The 25,414-nt window shown below is 43.9% G+C and overlaps 1 protein-coding gene across 4 annotated transcripts in view; it reads right to left on the bottom strand.

Annotated features, from left to right (window-relative positions):
* The window catches only part of PBRM1 (polybromo 1), a 179,058-nt gene that overhangs the window by 16,588 nt on the left and 137,056 nt on the right, over nt 1-25,414 (bottom strand). For 3 of the 4 annotated variants that reach the window (XM_082265488.1, XM_082265485.1, XM_082265486.1), the window contains 2 exons: nt 19,177-19,359; nt 16,102-16,254 (listed from right to left, as the gene is read on the bottom strand). In XM_082265488.1, coding sequence (XP_082121614.1) covers nt 16,102-16,254; nt 19,177-19,359 — 336 coding nt within the window. The remainder of the gene's footprint in view (nt 1-16,101; nt 16,255-19,176; nt 19,360-25,414) is intronic. The other variant, XM_082265487.1, reaches the window with a different exon arrangement.

Here is a 25,414-nt window from a genome sequence, read left to right as displayed (position 1 = left end):
CGGGCTTTCATGTGTCTTACACTGAGGAGAGGCTTCCGTCGGGCCACTCTGCCATAAAGCCCCCGACTGGTGGAGGGCTGCAGTGATGGTTGACTTTCTACAACTTTCTCCCATCTCCTGACTGCATCTCTGGAGCTCAGCCACAGTGATCTTTGGGTTCTTCTTTACCTCTCTCACCAAGGCTCTTCTCCCCCGATAGCTCAGTTTGGCTGGACGGCCAGCTCTAGGAAGGGTTCTGGTCGTCCCAAACGTCTTCCATTTGAGGATTATGGAGGCCACTGTGCTCTTAGGAACCTTAAGTGCCGCAGAAATCTTTTTGTAACCTTGGCTAGATCTGTGCCTTGCCACAATTCTGTCTCTGAGCTCTTCAGGCAGTTCCTTTGACCTCATGATTCTCATTTGCTCTGACATGCATTGTGATCTGGAAGGTCTTATATAGACAGGTGTGTGGCTTTCCTAATCAAGTCCAAACAGTATAATCAAACACAGCTGGACTCAAATGAAGGTGTAGAACCATCTCAAGGATGATCAGAAGAAATGGAAAGCACCTGAGTTAAATATATGAGGGTCACAGCAAAGGGTCTGAATACTTAGGACCATGTGATATTTCAGTTTTTCTTTTTTAATAAATCTGCAACAATGTCAACAATTCTGTGTTTTTCTGTCAGTATGGGGTGCTATGTGTACATTCATGAGGAAGAAGACTGAACTTAAATGATTTTAGCAAATGGCTGCAATATAACAAAGATTGAAAAATTTAAGGGGGTCTGAATACTTTCCGTACCCACTGTACCAGGGAGAGTTTGCCACCAACGCAACAAGGACAGTGAGCACAGTCCAGAGCCACCTGGGATGACCTGAATTCTGTCCTCCTCTATACTGTGTAATAGGTAAGGAATTAGACATAGGGGTGGAAGACATAGGTAATATTGTAGTAATCCCCCGGCGCCATTAGTGCATCTGTTGTGTCCACCAGAAGATCCAACAAACTTGCCACGAACCTTGGAACTTTCCAGTCTAGGCAAGAAGCAAGAATATCCATGTCCGGCATTCCCCAGCAGAGGCAGAGCTGATGGAACATCTCCAGGTGCAGGGAGTGCTCGTCCTGATCCCTCGTCTGAAGGCTGAGATAACCAGCTCTCAGATTTGGACTCCCGAAATATGTACGGCGGGCAGAGCCGAAAGGAACCTTTCCGCCCACCTCCAGAGGAGAGAAGCCTCCAGCGCCACACTCCTGAACGGTTCGTGTCCCCTAATGATCGACATACGCCATGTCCAACTGGATCTTGATCAACAGACCCTGTAGGCAATCCGTGCCATGTGTTGGCACCAACCTGATCGCCCAAAGCTGCATGATATAGATGGACAGTCGCACCTTCTCCAGAGTCCAATGACCCTGAGCCAAATCTGATCCCAAGACTCTTCCCCAGCTCGACAGGCTGGCATCCGCCAGGACCAAGGTCTATCAGAGAGGAAGAATACGGTTCCCGATCCATATAGCCAGAGACTGAGTCTCCAGAGAAGAGAGGCCCTCTTCGACTGCTCCAGGCAAAATCAAATGTCCAAGGAAGCAGAAGACCGGTTCAATATGGATAGGAATGGCTACTGCAGCATTTTCGCATGGAACTGGTCATACAGAACCACTTGAACGTAGCCACACTCAGGCCTATAATCTGCGTGCAAATACGCAGGGAGGATTGCTCGAAATGCAAAAGTTGCTGAACTGCTGAGTTCTTGTAGTACTGACAGGAGGAAAACCTTGGTCTGCTCCAAATCAAGGAGCAACCTTAGACACCCCAAGCACTTTCCCACTGTCCAGCAGGGATGAGCGGTACTCCGCATGCAGGAGCAAGTCGTCCAGGTTTGATTAACATGAAAAGAGCTTTACTGGAGCATTTCAGTCCCTGGTAGTGCAACTAAAGCAAACTATCAACCATGAGTGGCAAGACACGGTCTAAACATCTCTAGGATAAAGTTGTGGACAGGCACAAGTCAGGAGATGGATACAAAAAATGTCAAAGGCTTTATCAATGCCCATAAGCACAGTGAAGTTTATTATTAAGAAGTGGAAGGTACAGTATTTGGTATAACAGACCCACCCTGGATCAGGACGTCACTCCAAACTGGATAAAAGAGCCAAGAGGAAACTGGTCAGAGAGGCTACCAAGAGGCCTACAATAACTCTGAAGCAGTTGCAGGAATTTATGACAAAAAGAGTGGTCATTGTATGCATGTGACAATAATATAACAAATTCTCCACAAATGTGGCTTGTATGGGAGGATTGCAAGAAAAAAAAAAAAAACACTCCTTAAGAAAGGCATGCAGTCATGACTAAGCGTTGCCAAAACGCACTTTTAGGATTCTGAGGCCACATAAAAAAGTGGTATGGTCAGATGTGACTAAAATTTAATTATTTGGCCTCAACACCAAACAATATGTCTGGTGGAAATCCAATACAATCTCACCATCCAAATAATACCATTCCTACAGGAATTGAGGTGGTAATATCCTGTTATAGGGGTGTTTCTCTGCAGCAGGGACTGGAGCACTTTTCAGGATAGACGGAAAAATAGATGTCGCAAAATACCGTCAAAATCTGGAGGAAAAGCTGCTGCCCTCTACCAGAAAGTTATCAATGGGAAGAAGGAGGTTTACCTTCTAATATGACAATGACCCAAAGCACACAGCAAAAAAAAAACACAAACACACAGTGGTTGAAGGAGAAAAAGGCAAATGTACTTGCATGGCCTAGTCAGAGTCCAGACATATGAAAACCTTTGAAAAAACCCTTTGAAAACCTGTGGAATGACTGCTGTTCACAAACGGTCACCGTTAAATTTAACTGAACTTGAGCAGTTCTGCAAAGAAGAGTGGGAAAATATTGCAAAGTCTAGATGTGTAAAGTTAGTAGAGATATATCCCAACAGACTAAAAGCTGTAATTAAATAAAAAGGTGGTTCAACAAAATACTAACACGGGGGTGATCTATTCTCCAACAGTAATTCTGTTTAACTTTTTTTTATTTTTTTATGGCATGTCGGTGTTCTATCTTTCACTTGGATGGTATAAGTTGCACTAAGTAAATACAGCTTGATAACATAAACTGTGACTTCATTTCAGGCTGCAAAGCAAAAAAAAAAAATTAATATTTTAAAAGAGGGTGATGCTTTTCTATACCCACTGTATGAAGAGTGCAGATGCAGTCTGGAGAACCCAAATCTAGTTCAGAATTTCATGATGAGGTTTTCTAATTTACAAACTTCATCCACCCTACCCATTTATATTTATAGCAATTTAAAAGACGTTACCCTTAGGAGTAAATAAGCATTGGTGCTGTACACAGATTGGTCTGAACATCCTACAGCAAGCACTAAAAACTGAATTTTTGTAAAATCTTACCTGTAAAATTCCTTTCTCTGAGTCCTCCGACAGTCGCCGCCTCTTCATATTCGTCACATATGGGGTATTAGACTTTGCTCCGAAGGAGTAGCTAGGCAACAGAATATGTTAACATTAAAGCTTTTAACATATCCCACCCTCAAGGGGTGGTCCCCTCAGTCAATACCCTCCTACTTCCTGCAACCATATCTCAGTTTTAGTGGAATAGCAGTAGAGTATACAACCAAACCCCAAAAGAGGGGCGGGGGCGGCGACTGTCGGAGGACTCAGAGAAAGGTATTTTACAGGTAAGATTTTACAAAAATTCCGTTTTCTCTTACGTCCTCCGACAGTCGCCGCCTCTTCATATTCGTCACATATGGGGACGTCCCAAAGCAGTGCAAACATGAGGGGTGGGAAACGCACCCGCGCCGAAAAGGCAACGCAGTCTCCGCATCAAAGAAAGGAACCTTACCAAAGGAAGGAAACCAGCTGGGCAACAGGAAAAAACAAGTGCTCAACAGGAGCAACAACCCAGGAAAAGACAAATAACCAGGGGATAAAAAACTTATCCCAACAGCCAGAGGTCCCCATAAGGGACCCTAGGGAATTGCCGCACTAAGAACCTTGCGGCCAAAGGAAGCATCCGCCGATGCCTGAACATCTACTTTGTAGAATTTTGTGAACGTGTGTACGGTCGACCAAGTCGCCGCCTTACACACCTGGGCTACAGAAGCCCCATGACGACAGGCCCAAGACGTACTCAGAGATCTAGTAGAGTGCGCCTTCACAGGCACAGGGGGAACCTTCCCCTGCAAGGCATAGGCCTGTTCAATGGTCTGCCTGATCCATTTGGCGATGGTAGAGGCCGAAGCCGCCATGCCCTTCCGAGGACCCTCTGGAAGAACAAACAAGGAGTCCGTCTTTCGAAAAGAAATCGCCCGAACAACATCCAGAGAATGTAATCTCACCTCCTTTGGATGTTTAGGCTTCGCGCACAGCGAAGGCAAGACAATATCCTCATTAAGATGGAATTCCGAAACTCGTTTCGGAAGAAAAGAAGGATTAGGTCGCAAGACCACCTTATCCAAATGAACAACCAGATACGGAGACTTGCAGGACAAAGCTGCCAGCTCCGACACTCTGCGAGCAGAAGTGATCGCCACCAAAAAGGCGACCTTTTTGGACAACATAGACAACGAGATCTCCCTGATCTGTTCAAAAGGAGCACGTTGCAACACAGACAGAACGAGATTCAAGTCCCAAGGGGGCAAAGGATCCCTCCTAGGAGGAACCAGATGCCGCACACCCTGAACAAAAGTGCCAACCAAGGAGTTGGAAGCCACGGGACGTTGAAACGGAACGGCCAGCGCAGACACCTGACCCTTTATCGTAGCCAGCGCCAAACGCTGATCGACACCCGTTTGAAGGAAGGACAGCACTCGGGAAACCGAGTACGTGCGGGGTGAAAACCCCCTGGACTCACACCAGGCAAAATAGGCCTTCCAAGTACGGTAATAAACCTTCCCCGAGGAAGACTTCCTCGCGTTGATCAAAGTATGAACGACCTCTGGAGAGAGACCCTTCTCCTTCAGGACCTCGGTCTCAACAGCCAGGCCGTCAAAGCCAGAGACTGTAAAGCAGGATGGTATATCGGTCCTTGAGACAGGAGATCGTCTCGAAGAGGCAGACGCCATGGGGCGTCGACCGCCAGATTCACGAGGTCTGCGTACCAGGACAGGCGAGGCCAGTCCGGTGCCACAAGAATCACCGTGCTGCGTTCCGAGTGTAACCTGCGAAGGAACGTGGACAGCAACTGAATCGGTGGAAACGCGTACATCAGCCTGTACTGATGCCACGGGGCCACTAACGCGTCCGACGCGTCTGCCCGAGGATCGCGCGTCCTTGCCACGAACCTTCTCACCTTGTTGTTGAGACGAGACGCGAACAGGTCCACATCTGGAAGACCCCACTTCGCGCACAACATCTGGAAGACAGCCGGGTGGAGAGACCATTCCCCCTGATCCAGGGTCTGGCGACTCAGATAGTCCGCCTGCCAGTTCTCCACCCCCGGAATGTGAACCGCCGTTATCGCCGGGACATGAGTCTCGGCCCAAGACAGAATGTCAGACACTTCTCGAGCCGCTCGGGCACTCCTGGTGCCCCCATGGTGGTTGATGTAGGCCACCGCCGTGGCATTGTCCGTCTGCACCCGAACCGGGCAGCCCTGCAGCCGGTCCGTCCAGCGATGAAGACAGAGATTTATCGCACGCAATTCCAGAATGTTGATCGGAAGGGAAGACTCCCCCTCCGACCAAGTTCCCTGGGCGGACAGAACGCCCAGAACACCACCCCAGCCCGACAGGCTGGCATCCGTGGTGATCACCGTCCACGAGACAGGACGAAACGACTTGCCCCCGGACACCATCGGGGACTGGAGCCACCACAGAAGGTCTCTTCTGGTGCGATGACTCAACGAGATTTGAAGATCCAGAGATTGAGGTCGCCCGTCCCACATGGACAGGATCTCCGCTTGGAGACCCCGCGTGTGAAACTGGGCGAAGGGAATCGCCTCGAAGGCCGAGACCATCAATCCCAGACATCTCATGCACGTCCGCAGAGACGAGTGCGGAACGTCCCTGAGGGACCTGACTTCCTCCTGAAGAGTTCTGAGTTTGTCTTCCGGCAGGAAGACCTTCGCCTGCACCGAGTCCAGAATCATTCCCAGGTAGGGAAGACGAACCGACGGACTCAGTGTCGACTTTGGAAAATTTATCGTCCAACCAAACTCCTGCAGAGTTGGCATCGTGACAGACAGGTCCTTCTCCAGACCCTGGCTGGTCGCAGACCGAACCAGAATGTCGTCCAGATACCCCAGGACAGAAATGCCCTGGGCCCTCAATAATGCCAGAACCGGTGCAAGCACCTTGGTGAAGACCCGCGGAGCCGAGGCGAGACCAAAAGGCAATGCCACGAACTGGTAGTGATCCTCCGCAATGGCAAATCGAAGGAACCTCTGGTGACCCTCGAAAATGGGGATGTGAAGATACGCATCCTTCAAATCGATGGAGGCCATGAATTCCCCCGACCCCAGGGCAGCCACCACCGACCGCAGGGATTCCATGCGGAACTTGCGAAACCGCACAGAGCGGTTCAGAGCCTTCAAGTCCAGAATTGGACGAACCTTGCCCTCCTTTCTGGGCACGGTGAACAGATTGGAATAAAACCCCCGAAATCTGTCCCGATGAGGCACCGGAACCACCACTCCCTGAGCCCTCAGGTCCCGCACCGCCAGGTGTAGGTCCTGCAAACGCTCTGGAGACAGTTGAAGATTTGAGGGAAAAAATCTGCTCTCCGGCCGAGAGAGAAACTTGATCTTGTAACCAGATCGAACGATCTCCTGAAACCATCTGTCCCGCACACGGGCCAACCAGGGCTGAAGAAAACCGAGCAAGCGTCCCCCCACCCCAAAACTGGGTGAGGGCGCCCCTTCAGGCCGTACTGTTATGGGCTGCAGATCCGGATTGACCGGACTTCTGTTTCCCAGACCAGGGCTTCTTCTGAGAGCCTTGACCTTTGAACGGCTTGCCCTTGTAGTGCGGCCGAAAGGACCCCTGAGGGGGCCGAAAATTAGCATGCTTCTTCCCAGAAGCCCCCTTAGCCTTGGGGAAATGGGGCAAGAGAGTGCTCTTACCCCCGGTGATCCCCTTGATCAACACATCCAAGGACTCCCCAAAAAGGCGAGACCCATCATAAGGTAGATTGGCTAAGGTCTTACGTGAGGACTGGTCCACCGACCAACATTTTAACCAAACCAGGCGGCGAGACAACACCGCCACGCTGTGCACACGTGCAGCCAACGGAACCAGGTCCAGGTCCGCATCACACAGATACATGACACCCTGGTGTATTTGATCCACCATATCCAGGGTCGCCGGCGAGGCCGAATCGGCCACTAGGATGCGCCTAAGCATCTGCGTCCAACTTGCGATCGCCTGGGCCGCCATGAGAGAAGCAAACAGAGCCTTAAGCATAGAACCCGTAACAGAATAAGTATGACGGGCAAGAGACTCCAATCTCCTATCCGTGGCATCACGGAACACAGGGGAATCCTCTGCAGGGATCGCAGTGGCTTTGTTTAAAACCGCAATTGCGTGATCCACTGGGGGAGGCACACACCACCTTTCATCAGTGGAAGGCGAGAAAGGATAACGCAGCTTGAATCTACTTGGTACAGCAAAAGGTTTGCGCAGATTGCGCCATTGTTCCTTAACAGCGCGCTGAAAATCATCATTGCAGGGAAAAACCTGCGGCGTCCTGCGTTTTCTCTGCGTCCCATAGGCCGCCAAGGCAGCGGGGGGACACACTTCATCCTGCAAACGCAGCGTTTGCTTTATGGAAGCAATCAATTCATCCATGATTGCAAGCTCTTCAGGCGAGCCAGGGGGAGAATTATCAACCCCCTCAACTTCAGCCTCCTGCTCGGACCCCACTAGATCTAGGGAGGAGCGGGACCCCGATAAGGAGGCCCCCGCCATAACAGCCCCATCACCTTCACCCTCAGAATCAGAGGAAAGAGCAACTCTGGGCCTTTTAGTATATTGAGCAGCCACCAGCATCTGCACCTGAGCAGCAAGGCCAGCCACAATAGTGGCTAAATCCCCCCCTGGGGGGGGAAACAGCGGTCCCCTGGCTTTCCACCAAGGCGGTAGGAAATTTGCCCTCCTGAGAATCCATTGCCCCTATAATGCCGGACAATAAAGGGTTAACTGCCCCTTTAAGCAAGCGCGGCAAGCGCAGCCCACCGCACCACACTCAAGCACAATGAGACCCCCACAGGGAATATGCAAACTGAACACAGGCAATGGATAGCAAGAACAGAAGGATAAAACCTGAGGAGACCCTCGCCGCTGCTGCTGCCTCGATCGGTGTTCCTGGAAAGAGGAAGTGATGCTGCCAGGGCGCTCTATGAAAGCCTATGGAGGCTACAAGAAAATGGCCGCCATGCATGTAAAACATGCGGCCGGAGCGAGTGTAGGCAAAATGGCGCCGTTTGGCGCCGAAACCGCCGCTCCACAGTGCAGTAATGCACACATGTCATCCCTGTATAAGAACACATGTCAGATCGCCGCAGCGATCGCTGTATATGCCCAAACATGCCAAAAAAAAACATGCCCCACAGCACACAGCTTCTCACACTGACCAGGCTGACACACACAGTGTCACACAGCTCCCCCCCCCCCTTGCAGCCCACAGCATGCAGCCGAGAGATAGGGAGACAAACAGTGTGAATAGAGGCAGGTTACACAGTCCCAGACTGACACCCCCCCAGACAGACAGGTCCCCACATAAATACACTTACCTCACATGGCGTGGGGGACCCGCACAGGCGAACAAGCCGCTGCACATGAGGCAGGGAGAGTCGCATTCAAGACGCACAGAATGGGGGTTAAGAAACCGCACAGCGTCCAGTGAGGTAGCCACCTCACCAATCATCCCTGCACCGAACAGGGATGGGTCGTTCACTGTGCCAGGAGCGTTACCTGGCTGAACGCTCGATGGCAGGCTGGGAAGCCACTGACCCACGACCTGCGACCAGGGGGGATCAGCCCGAGACCCAGCCCGCATGATCCTCTTCATCAGAAGAACTAACGCTGACAAAAAGAACAGCTAAGTAAAGGTAGAGAGAAAACTCAAACAAAAATTCAAAAAGAAGAAAGAGTCTGGGGCAGAAAGCCCCAGCACAGAGAAAGCCAGCCACTCCTGACAAGCTAGACATTAAAACTGAGATATGGTTGCAGGAAGTAGGAGGGTATTGACTGAGGGGACCACCCCTTGAGGGTGGGATATGTTAAAAGCTTTAATGTCAACATATTCTGTTGCCTAGCTACTCCTTCGGAGCAAAGTCTAATACCCCATATGTGACGAATATGAAGAGGCGGCGACTGTCGGAGGACGTAAGAGAAATATCTTTTACAAGCAGAAATGTAACATTCACAGTGAACTGAATGAAAAACACCTGTATTATATTACAAACCAGAAGTATGTGCATATTTTAAAATAATTAGGGAGAGGAAAAATGATGCAGTGTATAACTACAGTAATAGTCAGGTTTTTCTGCAAATAATTGTTTGGGGAAAAAAATATTTTAAAGATTTTTTTTTTTTATTATTATTATTATGATCATTAAATCAACATATGTAGGCTCCACGTCCTGTTGATCCTCCTACACTACAGATAAGATCTTACCGATTAAAAACAATTGAATCTTTGCAGTATGGCCAAGTACAGTGAGGGGGAAAAAAGTATTTGATCCCCTGCGAATTTTGTACATTGGTCCACTGAAAAAGAAATGATCAGTAAATAATTTTAATGCTAGGTTTATTTTAACAGTGATAAGACAGTACACCAACAAAAAAAATGCATTTAAAAAAAGTAATTAGTTGATTTGAATTTTAATGGATGAAATAAGTATTTTACCCCTTTGCAAAACATGACTTAGTACTTGGTGGCAAAACCCTTGTTGGCATTAATAGAGGTCAGACATTTCTTGTAGTTGATGAAAACAACAGACATGCGCTTACATTATTAGGATAATGTATAGAAAAGCAGCTGACAATTCACTGGTGGCGAATACTGGCATAAAAACTAGTGATTGACCAATATAGTTTTTTTTTTTACCACAGATACTGATATTTTGGTCATCGGTATCGGCCGATATGTGCCGATATTTTCTGACATTAAATTTTTTATTTTTTTTGTCTACAGGTACTGTGGTGGAGGTACCTGGGGGGTCTAAAAGACCCCAAACCCCTCCTCTGCACTTAAAAGCATTCAAAACGTCAAGTTTGGCTGTTTTGAATGTTGTAAGACCCGGGTCAGACGGTTGCAGTGACAGTAGGATTCCCGGGAGACCCGGAAGGCGGCTGGAAGGGGGGAGGGGGGGGTGGCGCTGGATTTCTCAGCCAGAATGCAGCTATGGACACTGGTACCTCTAGATGCAGGCATCAACCTGGTACAAGCACTTTCCATGATATATCGGCAATATCGATAAATCAAAAGCCGATTTCTGATATATCGGGGAAAGCGCAGATCGGCCCCCCATATATCGGTGTTGCCGATAATCGGTCGATCTCTATTAAAAACATACAAACATACAAAGGTGCAGTGCTAAAAACTGACAAAGTCCTTGGCAGGAAACTCAAAAGAAAGAGTCTAATAGGTGTGGGGTCCAAAAAAAAAAAAAAAGACTTTCTATTTTGGACCCCACACCTATTCGACTCTCTCTGTTGAATTTCATGTCAAGGACTTTCTGTCAGATTTTAGCACTGCACCCATTGTAAGTTTCTTGTAGTTGGCCACCAGGTTTGCACACATCCCAGGAGGGATTTTGTCCCAGTCCTCCTTGCAGATCCTCTCCAAGTTATTAAGGTTTTAAGGCGGACGTTTGGTAACCTGAACCTTTAGCTCCATCCACATACTTTCTATGGGGATAAGGTCTGGGGACTGGCTAGGTCACTCCAGGAGCTTAATGTGCTTCTTCTTTAGCCACTCCTTTGTTGCCTTGGCTGTGTGTTTTGGGTCACTGTCATGCTGGAATAACCATCAATGACCCATTTTCAATGCCCTGGCTGAGGAAGGGAGGTTCTCACCCAAGATTTGACAGTACATGGCCCCCTCCATCGTCCCTCTGATGCGGTGAAGTTGTCCTGTCCCCTTAGCAGAAAAACACCCCAAAGCATTTGGGGATGATGTTCTTGGGGTCATAGGCAGCATTCCTCCTCCTCCAAACATGGCGAGTTGAGTTGATGCCAAAGAGCTTGATTCTGGTCTCATCTGACCACAACACTTTCACCCAGTTCTCCTCTAAATCATTTAGATGTTCATTAGCAAACTTCATATGGACCTGTACATATGCTTTCTTGAGCAGGGGGACCTTGTGGGCATTGCAGGATTTCAGTCCTCCACGGCATAGTGTGTTACCAATTGTTTCCTTGGTGACTATGGTCCCAGCTGCCTTGAGATCATTGACAAGATTCTCCTGTGTAGTTCTGGGCTGATTCCTTACTGTTCTCATGATCATTGAAACTCCACGAGGTGAGATCTTGCATGGAGCTCAAGATCGAGGGAGATTGACAGTTATTTTGTGTTTCTTGTGTTTCTTCCATTTGCAAATAATTGCACCAACTTTTGTCACCCTCTCACCAAGCTGCTTGGCGATGGTAGCCCATTCCAGCCTTTTGTAGGTCTACAATCTTGTCCCTGACATCCTTGGACAGCTCTTTGGTCTTGGCCATGGTGAAGAGATTGGAATATGATTGATTGATTGCTTCTGTGGACAGGTGTCTAATACAGGTAACAAGCTGAAATTAGGAGCACTCCCTTTAAGAGAGTGCTCCTAATCTCAGCTCGTTACCTGTATAGAAGACACCTGGGAGCTAGAAATCTTGCTGATTGATAGGGCATCAAATACTTATTTCACTCATTAAAATGTAAATCAATTTATAACTTTTTTGAAATGCTTTTATCTGGATTTTTTGGTGGTTGTTCGGCCACTTACTGTTAAAATAAACCTACCATTAAAATTATAGACTGATCATTTCTTTGTCAGTGGGCAAACGTACAAAATCAGCAGGGGATCATATATTTTTTTTTTCCCTCACTGTACCAGTCTTTTATAAAAACAGTCAGTGTTCACAATAAATTTGAAGGAGGTTTGAACTTAACCAGCCACCATTGCCCCCATTTGGAAATTTTTTCTTCACTTCCTATTTTGTAGCCATGAGAGGAACTGAGTGAAAAGGACACCATCTTTTTGACAGCAATCACTGTAACAGGGGTCTCCACTGTAGGATTTCTACTTTCTTACCACTTAGGCAATAGGGGTAAACGTTTGACATTCCTTTTTACTGTCTGTTACGGTGCCAAGTGTTACTAATGCAGACAGTGAGTGTAAAAATACCTAACAGTACCTTAAAAAGTTCGCCCTGCCTTGAGAATGACAGCAGCGGAGACCTGGGGAACATAAGTGGCTGCTAAATGGCACGACCGCAGGTCCGGATGGGACAGTGGCTCAGATTGGATCCGGACTGCGGTCTGCCATTAGGTGATGCCTGCACTATACGAACACTAAACTATTTAATGAAAAATAGTCTACATAGTGATTATTTTTGTAGAATAAGGATATTGTTTCACTTGAATATATTACAGTGTGCCAGTTAACTCTTTGCTGCTACCACTTGGTAGCAAACGCCCCCCCCCCCCCCCCCCGACACCTTTAGGGTGGCTACACTTACTCCTCCAATGTATCCTTGGAGAGCCATCATAGTGGTCACCCAGGATGGACTTCCATACATTTGAACATACATCTCTATTACATGGTGGACAGGGAGATTGGCAATTTACAAAATATAGATAACATTGCTATATGCTTTTAGCTCAGTTCACAAAAGGAATTTCTGCCAAGATAAACAGGTGTTTATTCTTCCAGATGAAAAATGTTCCTAGTCTGAAAAAAGAAAATATTGCAGCTGCTTAACTCGATATATTGTTTTTCTTTGGTTTAGTTACCCTTAAAAGTGGTTAAAAAGTAAAAAAGGTTTTTTACCTTAATGCATTCTCTGCATTAAGGCAAAAAATGTCCCACTACTTTCTCTCCCCCCCCCCCCCCCGCCCCTCTCCTTCCCAAACACCTGAACCCTGTCAATGGTTCAGTGCTTGTCGCAGCTGCAGCACCACTCTCCCCACTTTCTGGTCTCACAGGAGACACTGAGGGCCGCACGAGCCATAGGCTCCTGCTGCTATCAGTCAAACTCCTGTGAGCAGGGGCGTCGGTTGCTGGTGCTGTGTGCACAGAACAGGTAAATATAACATCGTAGCCTTTGGTGGACAAATAGAGACAGCTACGTCTGTAATTTTGTGGAAACATGAAAGTGCTTTTTAACACTGCTATGCAACAATGCCTTATTTCACACTTCATGTTGTGTATGAACTAGCTCCTTACTCAAACCCAGTGGTAAATGTCTACAAGGGACCACAATAGTAAACTAGAATGTCAGAGAAAATGAATGTCAAATATATATACACAGATTTGAGTTCATTTGACTGTAAACATTTTACAGATGTATTGGTATATAAGCGCCATCTGCATAAACCTGCCTAAATATATACCCAGTAGGGCTTAAATATAACATACCAACAGCATTGGCACATTTATTTCAAGTTTGTACATCTATACCCAGAAATGCCACAGTTTTAATGTGCAGCATTAATAACATGCAGTGTTAATGCAATAAGTTATAAAAGTTATTTAAATTGTGTGTTATTTGACCCAATACATTTTTTAGACATTCAATTAACAACACATAGAATAGTTTTTTCACATTCTTTTTTATGTTAGCCACCGCAAGCCTTCATTTTTCAGTAATCAGTTTTTCCTATTTTTTCATAATTGTTAATCATAATCTGGAGAGGCTTAATCATTGTTTCTCTAAAAGATGCCTCAAAAACTCAAAAAATCTCCTTAGACTAAAGTCTGTTCTGACGCTGGTCTGTTTGAGTGGTACCAAAAGACTTGAATGGGGCCATACTCAAACACTAGACACATTATCGAATTGACATGATTCAAGTGTATGGAGAGCTGGCACCATTCAAGTCAATAAAAAGCTACTTCAAATGTGTGGCCAGAGCAAGAGAAGATTTTCGTCTAATGAGAAAACCCATCAGAGGAGTTCGCTGCTACAACTCCAGCCAAATCATTTATTTTATTTTCGTTTTGAAACGAGGAGGTAGAATAGGAGCCACTGTCTGGCTTTTATTACCGCTGGCCATATATGGATTGAAATTTGGCCGGTTCAGCAATGGATCCATGTATGGGTTGTACAGATGTTGATCAACCAATCTGGCTTCTGTACAACCAGCCTGTTGCTTGACCAGCGTTGCTTGCTATAGCCGGCAGTGCTGATCAGTGTATTCTGATGGCAGGGAATTTTTCTGTCAGAACACAATAGCGCAACTAAATGATTACCCCAACCACGTTGAATGTGTGGATGGGAGAATCAGGTCAGTTTTTTTCATGATCTATGAGCTGCTTTATTAGGTAGACTTCCTTTTACTTCTGGTTACAATGGTATCCCCAAATTAGACTACAACAAAAAGGAACAACAGTGCAGGAAGTTAGCAAGTTAAAAGTAATTTATTGCATAAATAAAAATAGCACACTTACATTTTAGTTTCTTGATATTTAGCATGGGATTAGGTGAACACCATAGGAAGGCTTGCAAATGTTAGCAGCTGTGGTATCCAAGCCCGGCATTAAGGAAACCTGGTTTAACAGCTGTCGGAGAGCCCCCAGTGTCTGGCGTTTCCCATTACTATTCCCTGCCTCGTGGCAAACCCCACATGCTGTAGGAAAAACAGGGGTGGTCTGGGGGGGCGGTAACGTGTTTCAAAGGTTCACACCTTCTGACAAAGATTGCCACGAGGCAGGGAATAGTAGTGGAGAACACCAGACACTGGCAGGACTTTGTCAGTTGTCAAACCAGACATCCTTCATACCGCTTTAGATACCACAGCTGCTGACATTCGCAAGCCTTCCCTATAGTGTTTCCACCCAATCCCATGCTAATTGTCAAGAACCTAACATGTAAGCATGCTATTTTTGTTTGTGCAATAATTACTTTTAACCTATTGACGAGGATCCCTTTTTGGAATTTTTTGGATCTTCCCAGTTCTTTTGCTGCGAGCTACAGGATCCCTGTTGCATGGCCATTGGTCTACATCTGCATCCTGTGGACATCTCAGTTGAGGCCATTAAGGGCTGGATCTTGTTGTCCACTGGACTGGTCTGTTTTAGATTTACAAAATAGACTACAAGGGAGTTAGTCCAGCAACAAAAAACTGACAGGGGTTCAAATATGTCCTATTGTAATAATAATAAAAAAAAAACATTACTTCTGTCTGTAAATGCCGGTTCACACTAATGCGATCACAGACATTGCATATGATTCGGAGCGCACTGCTCCTAAAAGCACATGTCTGTTCGGTGCAAAAAAGCCATACAGTTTGTATGGCTGAATTCGCACTGCAATCGCAGTGAACTCACACAGGACCCTTTTTTTGGTCCGCAGCAGAACCAGATCGCATGGTGGTTCACACCAGTGCGATCCGATTCATGTGCGAACTGTCAGATCGCACTGCGATATGCGATCTGATCTGGGGGTGTCGTTAACTCTGAATTGACACCCCCAGCGTATCACATATGGCAGTGTGAAGTGCCTGTTCTGCGGATGCGATGAGGGAACACTCAGTATATTCGCAGTGTTCCCGCATCGCAATAGTGTGAACCGGGACTGAAACTGTTCCAGACAACCCCAACAAAGACAGTGATCATCAGCAAAGTGAAGTTTAATAACTGATTAAAATGACTGCCAATATTAGGGGTATGGCCAGAATAAAATTAACACATGTTCTCACTCTCTTTCTAGTGATTTTTTTTCAATCATTACTAAACGTGCTACTCCTAGTGTCACAACTATATTGTGAATTAAAGAGCTCCTAAGTGGCTTAGCATTCAGACGCATGTGCTTTCAGCTGCAAAATGCCTACAAGTAAAAAATAAACTGTAGGTCATCAACAAAATTAGAACATTACCAGAACGGTACATATACATACAAGACCCCGGTGAGAGATGACATGGAATGATGAGGTTATGACATTCTTACCCTGCATTGGGATTCCCGGAAAGCCTGGTATACCGGGTGGAGGAAGGTGAGAGGGTGGCACCACCCCATGGAGATGAGGCTGCATGCTGCCCATGCTAATAATGCCATCAACTTGCATGGGTGGCAGACCAGGTGAGTAGCCCCCAATCATGCCTTGAAGAACAAACATGCATCAATAACATGCAATTAATATAAACATGCACTACTATGACAAACTACAGTTAGTTATGTGATATTAATGGTGTAAATAAAATAAACAATGAATTAGTGATTAAACTAAAAATAAAAATGACATATTAATTGGTATAACCATGAACCCATGGAATAAATTTAATAAGCCCATGACTTTTAAAAAGTTTTCAAGATGCAGAAAAATTTACAGTAAGAAACAGACTATTGTCTGGTAATATGCATTGTGCAACATAATACACTTAGGTCCCTTTGAAACGGGCAGACTCCAGCAGCAGACTCGCCTGCTCAGCAGGGAACCTTTATGCTGATCCCCGCTGAGCAGGCAGATGACAGGTCCATGTCCGCTCCAGTTATGCAGAGTGGACATGGTCACAGCCGGCTTTTTCCTCAATTGGCAGTCAGATGGAAACGGACCGACTGTCTGCAACTCTGCATCCATCTGACTGACCTGATAAACTAAGGCTGGCCATACATGTTCAATTTTCTTGTACAATTATCGGTTAGATTTACCAAAATCCATATAATATGTGGTCATAACTAAACAACACTTTAATTTGTATCCTATAAGCCAGGCCTTTGTACTACATAGTTGAAGGTAAATCTAAAGAAAATTGTACAGAAAATTGTAAGAAAATTGTATAATGTATGGTCAGCCTTAGTTATCAAGAAAATGCTGGCAAGAACATTTAGGTCACATCACTTGGTGCGAGTCTCCCCACCGCCCAAATGGAGCTTTACTTCTACATCCAGTGCTCATGTAGACAAAACCTTAGGGTGGCAATATGTCGTATTAGGATAGGCAGAGAATGACGTGCAGTGAGACACTTCCTTCAAGCTACACAAAAGTGGTTACTTCTCGCCTTCCTTTTTCTCCATATAGTAACATGTTAAGTGTTGAAGTGTGGTTGACAGGGTGAATACACAATTTTAACCTGTTGTTTCATCTGATAGTGATTTGTAGTATGATGTTAGGGGCGATTAGGTAACAAACCGCATCATTGGTAGATGCAGAAAAATAATTTTCCCCTATTTTTGCAGTTGAGTTTAATGTCTAAGTTGTAAAAACGTAGAGACAAAATAAAAAATAAAAAAACCCTTGCAACCTGATAATCTAGTCCAATATCCTTCTATAGCAGTGATGGCGAACCTTGGCACCCCAGATGTTTTGGAACTAAATTTCCCCATGAGGCTCAATTACACTGCAGAGTGCATGAGCATCATTGGTAATGTAGTTCCAAAACATCTGGGGGGCCAAGGTTCACCATCACTGTTCTATAGCCTCATTCTTCTACGTGAATCTGTTACGTAGTATTATAACAGGCAAACCAACCTGTGCATACAAAGACTAACGTGTGTAGAGTTCTGTATATAGTGATAAATAGGCTTCAAGAACTAAACAGATTAAAAAAATCTGCTTCTCTGCCCAACCTTCACCCTAAAGTCAGATGGTAGCAGTAGTCACAAGATGCTTGCCAAAACACTGCATGACTGCTCACCATGGTGTTCTGAAACAAACACTTCGCCGAGTCTAGTTTCGATTTTTGGTGACTTCTGTAACTATAAAAATAAACCATTCATGAGAGAAACATGGAGGCTGCCTCTCCATCACAAAATTCAACTTGTCCAGCTGGTTGTCATGCTGACCCTATTGCCTCAATACTTATAACTGCCATACATATTTTGGTATATTTGAGGATCCGGTCTTGTAAGGTGACCTCAATATTTTTCATGTATCGTAGCTTGAATGATTCTATTTTTGGTTTCAATATGGCAAAATGTAGCCAATTTCAAAGCCTTAGGCTCCGTTCACATTAGGTCGCTCTGACTTAGGGGGTGACCTGTGAAGTCCCGTGCACCGCGACTTCGGCGCGACTTGCACGGACTTCATATAATGAATGTCTATGCAAGTCGCTCCGAGGTCGCCCCGAAGTAGTACAGGACCCTTTTTCTAAGTCGGAGCGACTTGTGTCGCTCCTATTAGAACGGGTCCTGTAGCACTGCATGGACCGCGACGGACCACGACTTGTCAGGCTGACAAGTCGCAGTAGTGTGAATGGAGTCTTAGGCACAGTTTGCTTTGCTAAAAATGCTATCATGGGGCCTGGGGTTATTGTAGCACCTGGGAGATTGAAAAATACTGAACCTGAATTTATTAAATTGGGCAAGTCCATCATATGTGTAGGAGGCTTCCTAGATCTTTTACAAATAAGCATTTTCAACAGTAGTTCAGTCTCTATATTGCTCTCATGATAGGTTGTCTTTAAAAGAAGTGCTTTAAAAAAGTGACACCATCACCACTGTACATAGCAGGTTAAATATACCCTGTTCGTCTAGGTGCTGAGATAAAGAAGCAGTATTTCCCCTGCCAATTCCTTCTCCCATTTTTGTTGAGTAAAGCTTCTCTATTTTCTACCTTCAAGGAGTGTCAGGGGCTCTCTTTTCCTGACAGGAGCATAATGTTCATTGTTTTATAAACTGCCTGCGCTATGTTTGCACTAAACCTTTGCAGACAGCAATTTCATAGGCTAAATGAAAACGAGATTTTAGCTAGTAAACCATTGACAGATCCAGAGGCATCACAAACTAAATGCGCTATAATGCTGCAAATAGAATCTAGAGAACTGATCAGCTAAAGTCTCTAGAAGCATGACCAAGACCCTTGCTGCTGCGCTGAAACACATTAATGAGTTTCCCTGGATGTTTTTATACTTTTTATACTTACTAATAAAAATAATTTTTCAGTGAGCTAGTGCTCGATGCCTCATTTTTTTTTATATCTTGAAAGCAAACTAATACTTTCAGCGCACAGGAAGCACAAGCAGGGGTGAGCTGTATATATTTTTCTACAGATATAGAAATTAATTTAATTACTGCTTCTGTTACCGGAGTTGGGTGTCATCTGCTGGTTAAGCATTCCCATTGGAGTGGGTGGAGGCACAACACCCATGAGGGCTCCTACAGGTGTTCCGGCTCTGGGAGATGAATTCTGCTGCTGCTGTTGTTGCTGCTGTTGTTGCTGTGCTAATCTCTCCCTTTCCTGTTGCTCTGCCACTTTGGCAGCTCGTTCTAGAAAAAAACAAGCATGATCAGCATATTTCAAGCCAGTCACAAAACTACAGGTTATGTGTCTGAAAACCAAATTATTTTCCCCAGGATTACAAATGCTTAATTGGATGAAGCTCACAAAAGAACCAAACACAGTGAGACCCACTTATACACTGCAAGAATAGATACAAATAGATGCTATATACATAAATCACATAGATCAATCTACAGCTCTGATTTATATGCAGCATATGCTTGAAAAATGGCAGCTGTAGGGCATTGCAGACTGTTCTTATTAAAGACACTTAATAAGTGCTATCACTGCATAGTGGAAAGGTTGGGTACAAAAATACACCCAACTGATAAAACACAAAATATGGTGATTGAAGAAAAGTATAACAAAATACAAAAATCGAATGCCTGCAAAATGTAAGTTAAACTCAAAATAACAAGGTTTGCCATTTGTTTGCATAAACAGATCCCATCACATCCTGGTAGTTGTGCATGCTATAGTACCTTTTGGTGGTCTTTCAAACTGCTAAATAAACATTTGAGATACATACTGTATAAGAGGAGCTTGTTTACCTGCCAATGGATTAATATTTACACAGACCAATCAGACAGTAGAGCCATGACAGTGGCCTGACTTTTCCCTACTGACAATAAGGAATACAGTTTGGCCAAGATTTGAAAGCCAAAGAAGAAGACCAGGCAGAAGCAAACCTATAGATGGTGCCCTGCATCAGCCGGGAGAAGACAGTGATTATTGCAAGTAAATATGGCAGCCTGGTTGTACCCAGGTTGATCAATCAATTAACTTGATACATTCAGCCTGCCCACACTGTTCAAATCTTGGACGGAGGGTTTTAACCCCCTAATGAACAGGCACTGTGTTATTTTAACTGACAATTGAGTGATCGTGCGACGCTGTTCCCAAATCAAATTGATGTCTTTTTTTTCACAAATACAGCTTTCTTTTGGTGGTATGTGATCACCTCTGCTATGAAAAAAAAAAAAAAAAAAGCAACAATATTGGGGAGAAAAAAAAAAAAAACTAAATGTTTTACTTTCTGCTATAAAACACTGCCAATAAAAAAAATTTAAAATATATATTATATATATATATATATATATATATATATATATATATATATATATATATTATATATTATATATTATATAGGGATTTTTTTTTTTTTACCAAAAATATATAGCAGAATACATATTGGCCTAAATTGATAAAGAAATTTAGATTTATATATTGGTTTGCACAAAAGTTATAGCGTCTGCAAACTGCAATATTTTTATGGAATTTTTATTTATTTATTTTACTAGTAATGGCAGCAATAAGCAATTAACCTCCCCACTAGCATTTTTTGCTAGAAATAAGAACCCCCAAACATTATGAATTTTCTGAAAGCAAAAGTCTTGGAGAAAAACATGTGAGTTGTTGCAATTTTTATGTCACATGATAATACCCAATCTTTTGTTCAACTATAAAGCAGTGTTAATTTTGGCAGCAAATTTCAATTTAGTTTTAGTCTTAGTCTTAGGACTAAAATGGCATTTTAGTTTTAGTCTTCTGCAAGTGTTTTAGTTTTAGTCGTATTTAGTCGACTAAAACTCCAGTACATTTTAGTCTACTAAAACGTCCTACATTTTAGTCATCTATAATCGAATGGGTGTAGTTCAATTGTAATTTGTAATGCATGTATTAAGCATTTCTCTACAATTTCCAAACTCATTAAATACTACTGCTGGTCCTGGAGTGAAAAATCGAATATGTTATTATTTATGGTATTATGCTTTGAGCATGCACCAGTGTTAATTTTGGCAGCAAATTTCGATTTAGTTTTAGTTATAGTCTTTTGACTAAAATGCCATTTTAGTTTTAGCCGTATTTTAGTCATCTGAATTGTTTTAGTTTTAGTCGTATTTTAGTTGACTAAAATTGTGTTAATTTAGTCGACGAAAACGTTTTAGTCGACGAAATTAACACTGCTATAAAGATACCCAACATGTCACATTTACAAACTGTGCATGCCTTGTGGAATGTCAACAAACTATGGTACCTAAAAATCTCCATCTGCGATGCTTTAAAAGCCTTTACACGTTACCAGTTTAAACAGGAGGTCTGGCGCTAGAATTATTGCTCTCTCTCTGACGTTCGCGGTGATACCTCACCTGTGGTGAGATCACCATTTACATATGCATGCGTTTGTATTTGCACGTGAGCATGGAGGGATGAGGGGACTTTAAAATGTTTTTTTATTATATTACTTTTTTTTCTTACACTGTCACTTTACATTTTTTTGGGGAATCAAATTCATTGCTATCACAAAGGATGAACAACATCCCTTGTGATAGTATGGACAGTGACAGGTACTATTTCAGTACTTGTACTTTTACTTTCAGTACTTGAGTAGCAAAATTTAAAAGAAAACTACTTGCAATACTTAAGTACAAAAAATACTTTAGTACTTCTACTCAAGTCACTTTTTGATCGAGCTCTTCCACTTCTACTCAAGTCACTTTTTGATCGAGCACTTGTACTTTTACTCAAGTATGGGTTTCGAGTACTTTATACAACTCTGCTCTTTACTGAGAAATCTGAGGTCTGCCCTCAAAAGCATCTTCTGAAACCAAATTGTTACCAGCTTGTAAACTATAAACTGAAAGCGGAAGTGACATCATCTTGTTGCTTTTGACTTAATTCGTCACAGAGGTGGGCTGGTACAAATGTACCTCCTTCTCCCTCGTATTCACCAGGCCACACAGAGAGCAGTGATCCTGGCCTCTGCAACTGCACCAGAGAGCCGGCAGGGAACATAAGGACAAGAAGCAGTTAAACACTTGCTGACCGCCCACCATACATTCACTGCAGGTAGGTAACAGGCAGACTGGATCACGAACATGTAGGCAATGCACTGCTCCCAGGATTGCAGCTTCCGGTACCTGGTCACTTTGACCGACTTGGGGATCTGATCACATGATCACAAAGTCAACAAAGCAGTTATGAATGAATGTAATTTATAACAGCTGTGCTCCCTTTACAGCGATACTGTGATTGGCCCACAGCTATCAAAGATCACTATTGGTCACAGCTGGTATGAATGTAACCCATTCATGACAGTTCAAAATATTGCTGTTACAGTGATCGTTATTGTAACAGCAATCAAAGTGTAAACAAAAAAAACCCTGATCACTTCCCCAGAGTAGAAAAGCATTACTATGGTGACACTGAACTACTCTGAGGAAAGTGTATATAAAAAAAAATTAAAAAGGTTTTAATTTATTTTTTCAACATACTGTCACCAGTCATTGTCCCTGATCACCGCCACACCAGTCATATGATGTGCTGTAATGGTTACAGTATGTAAAAAAAAAAAAAAAACAATGTAAAAAAATATACTAGTGGTATATCCCCTGCACCAATGTACTGAATTTAAGTAGAATGATAAAATATTTAATTATTAGAAATAAATGTAAATCAATGTAATGTGCAGCTGCTGAGGACAGATGATAGATGAATGAATATAGCCCACTAGAATAGGGGCTACGTACAGCGCTTGCTAATATAAGTGTATTAATAAAGTTCTTTCAAAATTTCATATAAACCATAATTCATATAAATCAAGAAATACAATATAGAACCTGTGCATCAAATTACTTTGTGCGAATTATGCAATAGTGATCAATATCACTGTGCTATACCTAGAGATATTGATCACTATTGCATAATTCGCACAAAGTAATTTGATGCACAGGTTCTATATTGTATTTCTCGATTTATATGAATTATGGTTTATATGAAATTTTGAAAGAACTTTATTAATACACTTATATTGTTAGCAAGCGCTGTAGGTAGCCCCTATTATAGTGGCTATATTAATAAAAAAAAACAATACCTAAATACCTCAGATTGTCTACTTTCCAAAAAAAGGGTCATTTGGGGGATATTTGTACTGTCCTGGCATTTAAGGGCCTCAAGAAATGAGATTGGCTGTCAGTACATCAGAATTGATCAATTTTAAAATATATATACTATAGTTTGTAGATGCTATAACTTGCATATAAACCAATTAATATACACTTGGCATTTTTTTTTAAATCAAAGACATGTTGCAGAATACATTTTGGCCTAAATTTATAAAGAAATTATATTTTTTGCTCTGTGCAGTGGTTTTGCACAGTGGCCCAGATCCTCCTCTTCTCTGGTCCCTCCTCTGTCTTCCTGTTGAGAGGCCCGACAGCAAGCAGATGGCTATGGGGGGCACTAGATCTTAGTCCAAATCCTCCAAGACTACCAGTCAGAGGTAGCAGTCCTACACTGTTGATATACTGCTAAGGCTGTAAGCATGGGTGTAGGCACAGGCACCTACAAGGAAGTGCACGGCTATTTTTCAAGAGAAATTCCAGATAAAAAAGGTGGATACTGCTTAGGCAAATTTAACTTTTCTAGTTGTTCACCATACCATAGCACATCTTAATTTATGAAGTACAGATTCATTTAACAAATGTTAATGGAGCACACATGATTGGCCCCCAACTTCTCTCAATCCAATTTCTACTGTACAGTAGATTACAAGAGACTAACACCAAGCCAGACCCAGGTAATTGAACTATCTGCAAAAAAAATGGATTTTTGTAAAATCTTACCGTAAAATCCTTTTCTCTTAAGCTCATTGACAGACGCAGTCCTCTTGATTAATATCAAATTGGGTTATACTGCCCTCTACAGGAGTAGGACACTAGGCAGAAGGAAAACGTTCTGGCCAAACGTTAGGGGCAGTCCCAGAGGGTATATCCTCTCTCTCCCTGCTACAGGATGTCAGTTATGTCACAAAGCAGTGTCAGAGAATTTAACCCAACCCAACTCAAAAGTAGAGGGGCGGGTACTGCGTCTGTCAATGAGCTTAAGAGAAAAGGATTTTACGGTAAGATTTTACAAAAATCCATTTTTCTCTGTCGCTCATTGACAGACGCAGTCCTCTTGATTAATATCAAATTGGGATGTCCCAAAGCAGTGCCACAAATGAGGGGTGGGATAACAGAAATCAAAATCCAATCTAGAAGGCCCAACCGGTGCCAACTAGAAGTTTTAAAGGCTCATCAGACAAAAGGATGAGACTCAACTGAAAATCCAACAGAAAAAAACCCTCGAGGTAGACCAACGGTCTCCTCAAATTGCGGCCTGCAGAACCTTGCGGCCAAAAGAGGCATCCGACGATGCCATCACATCAACTTTATAAAATTTTGTAAAGGTATGAACCGACGACCAGGTAGCCGCCTTGCAAACCTGGACCACTGACGCCTGATGGCGGAAGGCCCAGGAAGCACTGAGCGCCCGAGTGGAGTGCGCCTTAACAGGGAACGGAGGATTCCGACCCTTAATAGAATAAGCCTGTACCACCGTCTGTCTGATCCATTTGGAGATAGTCGCGGCAGATGCAGGCAACCCCTTTTTGGGGCCATCCGTGATCACAAAAAGTGAATCTGTTTCACGAAACGAGTCCGTAGTTTTCAGTTATACCCCGATTGCCCGAACCACATCCAAGGAATGTAACGCACACTCCCGAGGATGACTGGGCTTAGGACACAGGGAAGGTAGCACAATATCTTCATTCAGATGAAACTCTGAAACCACCTTAGGAAGGAAGGATGGATTCGGACGAAGATCCACCTTATCCCTATGAACCACCAGATATGGGGAACGTCAAGATAATGCGGCCAGTTCTGACACCCTGCATGCAGAAGTAATGGCCACCAAGAAGGCCACCTTCTGGGATAATGTAAGCAAGGGAATCTCCCTGATATTTTCAAAGGGAGGTTTCTGAAGAACCGACAACACCAAATTAAGATCCCAGGGCGGTAAGGGCGCGCGCACTGGCGGAGCCAAGTGCCGCACCCCCTGGATGAAATTCCACACCAAGGAATGGGTAGCCAAAAGGTTTCTGAAAGAAAATTGCTAACGCTGAAACCTGACCCTTGACAGTACTCAAGGCCAGCTTCTGCTCAACCCCCTGTTGCAGAAAAGCCAAGATTCGGGTCACCGAATAGGCACGTGGAGGAAATC

The sequence above is a fragment of the Pelophylax lessonae genome (assembly GCF_965119305.1).
Source record: "Pelophylax lessonae genome assembly, chromosome: 8".
Lineage (NCBI taxonomy): Eukaryota > Metazoa > Chordata > Amphibia > Anura > Ranidae > Pelophylax > Pelophylax lessonae.
The sequence above is the reverse complement of the archived record's forward strand: the minus strand, read 5'-3'. Positions and strand labels throughout refer to the sequence as shown.